Source organism: Emys orbicularis, chromosome 14, assembly GCF_028017835.1.
Source record: "Emys orbicularis isolate rEmyOrb1 chromosome 14, rEmyOrb1.hap1, whole genome shotgun sequence".
Lineage (NCBI taxonomy): Eukaryota > Metazoa > Chordata > Testudines > Emydidae > Emys > Emys orbicularis.
In genome coordinates, this window is record NC_088696.1 from 10,025,156 (window position 1) to 10,031,155 (window position 6,000).

A 6,000-nucleotide genomic window follows, 5' to 3' on the forward strand; every position below is an offset into this window, starting at 1 on the left:
AACGAGAGCCCAGGGCATAGGTGGAACCCTCCTACTCAGGCTGTGCCCCTTAAAGTGATTTAGCAATTTACTTTCCCTTCAATGCAACACTTTGAAGGAGAAACTTCCTGTAATTCAACTGGTCTCCTCATGGGCATGCCACATGGGACCACACCTTAGCCTGAAATACGCACAGCGATTCCTCAAACAGAAGTATGAACAATGTGTCAGACGGTGAATTTTAAAAACACAGCCAATGTGGACTTAAGAATTGCATTCTAATATTCTCTTCCCCACTAAAGTAATTAAATAAACCATATTTCCTGCGATCAGAAAAAAATGAAAATGTGGCTAAATCAAACTCTGACTCAAAAATTCACTCCGAGGCTGCCTATGGAAAGTTTTAATCTGAAATAGCTATTTTTGCCAAAGTTATGACTATCTGAAAGGTATTTTTTCCATTATGCTACAGATGCTAAAATATGAGTCCCCTTGAATGCATGCTGAAGAGAAAGTTAGATGCAGTGTTTTGAATATGACAGCTTCTTAAAAAATGATCTTAAGAAAAAAAAGAAAGGGAAAGAGGGGAATAGAATAAAGGGATATTTAGATATGAAGGAAGAGAGATTTAGGGTTTGATCAGATACAGTTCTATAGGAAGGCGTATTGAATAAAGAAAAAGGGGATTAGGAAAACAAAAAGGTGTCAGGAAGAGTGGAGGTGGCCATTAAGTGAAATGTAATGATACAAATCAATTAAAAAAAAACAGTTCAGCTGGAGTACAAAGGATGCATGCTAAGAAACAACAATTGGATCTTAAGGAAACTAATGGAAAGGAGGTCATGGGTATGCAACAGAACATGTGCAGTAGTTATGGTCAATGAGCAAGAAGTTGAAAGCAAAACTGTTTAGGAAAAACAAGCCTGCTGCCTAATCCTAAGGGCAAATGGTAGTCTAGGCACAAGTCCACCTGGTTTCCTCAGAATAGGAAACAAACTGATTTCTTTAGTGAACCTTAAACAGCAGCTTGAAATGGAGATAGCCATTAATAGGGAGGTAGGAAGCAATATCATTTTAGTAGGACTCTAGCTTGTGTGATCCAAGAGGTTCCTACAGCTACACTAATTGGCCCGTTGTGTCCAATTTTTACTTCTAAAATCATGAGTTTAGTCCACCCACCTACCCAAAATCATGAGATTTAAAAAAAAAAAAAAAAAAAAAAAGCAGTTTGGTTTCTTTTCATGAGTTCTGGGGGGGGGGGGGGGGGTTCTGAGCTTTAACAGTGAATTTGTTTTCCCACTTTTCTCCAACATGGAAGGCTAGAAACATAATTTGTTTTTTTTTTTAAATGGAAGCTGAGAATTGGATGCAATCTCATGACTCCAGGAACCTGGGGTTAAAGAAAATCACTAAATATCACGAGGCTCACAATAAAATTATGAGAACTGGCAGCACTATACCTCCTTCCCAACCCCCGCTACTACGGAGAGGTGCGAGTGGATGGGTGCTATGCAACATGCTTCCAAAATCCTGCCTCCATTGAGGAATGGGAGGGAGAGTGGAGATCAGCTATTAAGTTATTGTCAGCCAGTGGCTTCTTAGGCTACATCTATGCTATCAACTAGGTGTGTGATTCCCAGCTCGCATAGGCCTACTCACGCTAGCTCTTATCAAGCTAGCATGCTATAAACAGTAATAGCCAGGGTAACACGGACAGCGGCAAGCGGTGGCATGAACTAGCCGTGCAGAGTACAAACGCTCCTGAACCCCATGGGTATGTACTCAGCACACCTAGCCTGTTCCACTGCTCTCTGCTGCCAGTGCTACACCAATAGTCAGAGCAAGCTAACGCAATATGTCACACAACAGATTTTCACTCATAGGATCCAACACATGTGGAACCCCTTTAAGGGTGAGAAAGGGGTTTGGAACAACTTCTTGAATGCTCTGAACTAGACCATGTTCTCTAATCTATTGTTATCACAAAACCCCAATTATTCTTAATATTAACCATTTGCATTACAGAAGGATTACATCAAGGCTGAATTTGACCCTATAGATTTATATTCAAGTGGTCCTACACATTACACCCACTGCCACATTTTCTGGGCATGCCATAACAAAAATGAACACTAAAAATATTAGTGTCTTTAACTGAACACTCACAAGTGACCAAAAAAAAAAAAAAAAGCTAGGATCTGCATTGATGGTAAAAAGATTTCTAACTTGAGGTCTCGTTGAAGATTGAACAGAACAGCTTTAAAGTGTACCCTGAAGTTGACCAAACCCAGGCTTTGGTGAAACTCTGGAAGAAGCTCGTTCCCAAGGCAAGAGCCCCGATGATCCTATTGACTTCAGTGGGGCTAGGCTTTCGTCCCTGCACTTTTCATGAAGCCTGGTTGCAACTGAGGAACTGCTACCAAGAGTAACCCTTCAGATCCTATCTGCCACATTTCCAGCAAATCTCAGTGTCTCTTACTCCTGCCTTCCACATCTTCCTTAGAGTAGGGTATTTTCTAAACATTATTTTTGTTGAATTCATAATAAATTCTAAGGCTAGAATGGATTCACCTAGATTAGCTGCAGCATGACCTTAGATCTCCTTGCCTAGCTCTGTTGAGCTCTCTATTCCATGTTGCTTTTCATTTGTCCTTGGTTCATCTTTTATGTATTCTGTATATAAATATACTTTCCTTTGTCAACCTCCTAAAATAGTTCCCACGTAGGTTAAAAGCTGCAGCGGTTCTTTTATTGTATATTATTTTCTTCGGAGTCCTATGCTTCAGCTGATTGTATTTCTTCTCTGAAGGTATTTAAAAGTTTGCTGAATATGTGAAATAACTTTTTTATTGCCAGAACGCATGCAAATAAAAAAAGAAATAAATGCCTCTAGCTTTGGTCTCTCTTTTTTTCCAATAAGTTTCATGTATAATGAATATAGCTGCATTTATGGCCAACTAGTAAATACATAAGAAACAACTATAACCCATACTTAATTACTGGAGGAAACATTGGCAATGGAATATACAGTATGTTCTTGTTGAAATTAAAAAGATCAAAAAAACAAATATGATTGTTTCCCTGCTCTTCAGTGGAGAATTAAAAGCTGCTTGGTTTATTGAAGACTACAAAAGCAATCACCGTTATAGACCTGCTTTGCATACTGGCTCTATTAATTTACATACTCATGGTAGGCCTCACATTCAGATACAACTGTTAAATTATACTGCTGTTGAGTAATGGGTATAAAAATAATGCAACAGCATGCAAAGTGTATTTAAACAGGCACAATTAAAAATATTGATTCCACTGAAGACAAGACTGAAAAGACTATGCACAGATTTAATATTGTCACATCCAGGACACACTACTTATGCGTGATTGAGTTAGCTAGACTTGCACATTGACAATCTGTCTTTGTCGCATGTTATGTATTAGACTAATTTAGCATCTGATTATTAAAATAATTTAATTCCCAAGATTGTTTTGAGATATTTTCCCTCCTGCTCTTCCCCCTCTTAAAATTAATAATGTCTTAATTATTGTGTCAGTTTCACACCAGTGCAATTTGCAGGTCACCACAATGTAGCCCAATCAACAATGTCTTAAACAGTTTGTCCTTTATACTGCTGAACAGACCGAGGACAAATCAGCGAGAGATTTGGACAGACGTGCTAAGGCATCAAAGTACTCAGATACAGCCAAAGAGAGAGACAATAAAGGTTATTTGCATTTTACTAAATTTTAACATGTGGACATTTTTATCCTTTGAGGCCATGAAACGCCCAACATTATGCTGTTTGACTGCTATGTCTGTTCAACAAATTGCTGGTCTTCTTTTAAAGAAAGCGAACACCTGAACTCTATGGAATCCAGAAGGTGCTCAGCACCTCTGAAAATCTGGCAACTCATTTTAGTGCATAATGGCAACATCTTCAAAAATGCCTAAGTAACTTAGGATGTTACGTTCCAGCTTCAGCTCAGGCACCTAGAAGCCCAAATCACATTGAAAGTGAATAAAATGTATTTCCTAAGTCACTTGTGGAGATGGAATTTAGGGACCTTTTCCCTGTCCATTGGAAAAGGGACCGGACCACCAGATCAACTGCTTAGATCACAGAAGAGATGGTGATAACTTTTTGAAACCCAGGCCTGATCCAAAGCCTACTAAATTTTATGGAAAGCCTCTCACTGATGTCAATGGGCTTTGGGTCAGGCTCCTGGAATGGATGCACACCAGGGAGGAAGAAGGAATTTATACTGAAATGCAAGTCAAGATCCTTGTCTACGGTCAAGTACTGATACAGCAGGAAAGGCAAAGAAATGCAGGAGGTGACTCATTCATAAAAATCAGAGGATGAACCTAAGCTTCCATGTAAATTATTCAAACCCCAACAGATAAATGTGCAGAATTTTGCCAACCCTAATTCATAGCAAAGTTCAAAATCTGTATAAATAAAGGATTTTAAGGGGAGGGGAGGAGCTATTGTAGTACCCAAGTGGAAGCTGTGCCTGGAATCATGTTATAAGGAGGAAGAGCTCTCTGATAAATTCAGTGTGATACGAAAACACACAGACTGTGGTTAATACAGATTTTTGCAAAAATGACATATGAAAATTACAAGTCTTACAGTTCAGAATTGGCTGGTCCTCTGTGAATTCAGATGGCTGTTCAATATGAAAAACCTTTTGCTGGAATCCGGGGATGCATTCTAAATCTTCTGCAAATACAAGCAACAGCACCTGAGGAAATAGAGGGAACGGACTTTTAATATCCACTTGCTCACCAATCTTCTTGGCTTTCATGAATGGTAACAAGTTTGGACTCAATGTTCATTTAAAAAAAAAAAAAAACACACACACACACACAAAAAACCCACCCCCATATCCAGCACATCACAGCTTCCCTTTAAAACTTTCTAACCATTGCTTTGCGCGAGAAGTTTCAATCAGCATATACACAGGCAGATATCGAGCGTGCAAAAAAATAATATGTCTAAAGATACAGCTACACTGCAGCTGGTGGGGTAATGCCCAGTTTGATAAACAGACGTGCACTAGCCCTGCTCAAGGTAGCATACTGAAAATAGCAGTGTGGCAACAAGGCCTAACTGCCTGAATACAATACTGCCCAACCCCTGTGGTATGTACGTGGACAGTTAGCCTGAGCCACCATCCACATTGCCCCAGGCCCACATTGTGCAGATGTACCCAAGATTAATAATGCTCAATTCAGAAATGCACTTAAGCACCTGCTTAAAGTTAAGTGTGTTCTTAAGTCCTTCTGAAGTTACGGGACATAAGCACGTATAAATAGGGCTGGAGTATGCTTACGTTATTTGCTGACTCAAGGCCTATAAGCTTAGGTTAGTTTAGTAAATCTCTGAGCTAGTGAAGAAGTCTTTTGTTCAAGGGCAAAGTTTCATGTCACAAAAATTTCCTTTGTATACACTCTGGCAGCAGACGGAAAATGTCAATTCCCCACCCCCACAAAGCTACAATTTGTCCGGTTTCCCCATAATCAAAAAGTTGTTTACCCCAGTGGAAGATTGAAAATGGAATGTGTACATCATTCTGTAGTTGGATCTGAAGGTTAAAGTTAAATACAGCTTGTGTCACTGTTAGTATCTGATCACCAAAGCCCCACTGTCACCACAGGAACATCTGGGCAAGGGAGGGATGTTAAAAGCAAAATAAAATTGGTTGGGAATAGGTACAATGCCAATCTCTGTTTCGGAAGATTTGTGTTCTATCACTGAATAGAGACAACAAGCTGAAAGACTATTTTCTTTGGTGGACTTTAAATGGCGGCGGAGCAGGTAGGAAAGTCACAGAAAGAGTGGAGAAGAAAAAAAGGCACAGAAAGTTTAAGGGTTAAATGAAGCACAAAAAAAGAAGAGTCAGATCCAAGGTAGCAGGGAGGACAAATTTACTTTTCCATACCCAAATATAAGCACCCAAATTTTCAATTGCATTTCCTTGTTTTGGGGCCCCATTTTGGGGGTTTCCTCTGGTCCTGAT

At 39.5% G+C, this 6,000-nt stretch overlaps 1 protein-coding gene across 1 annotated transcript in view; it reads right to left on the bottom strand.

Annotated features, from left to right (window-relative positions):
• Positions 1-4,785, bottom strand: part of CDH13 (cadherin 13) — a 608,253-nt gene extending 603,468 nt beyond the window's left edge. The window contains exon 1 of the mRNA XM_065416779.1: positions 4,611-4,785. Within this exon, the coding sequence (XP_065272851.1) occupies positions 4,611-4,785 (175 nt within the window). The remainder of the gene's footprint in view (positions 1-4,610) is intronic.
• Positions 4,786-6,000: the final 1,215 nt, after the last annotated feature.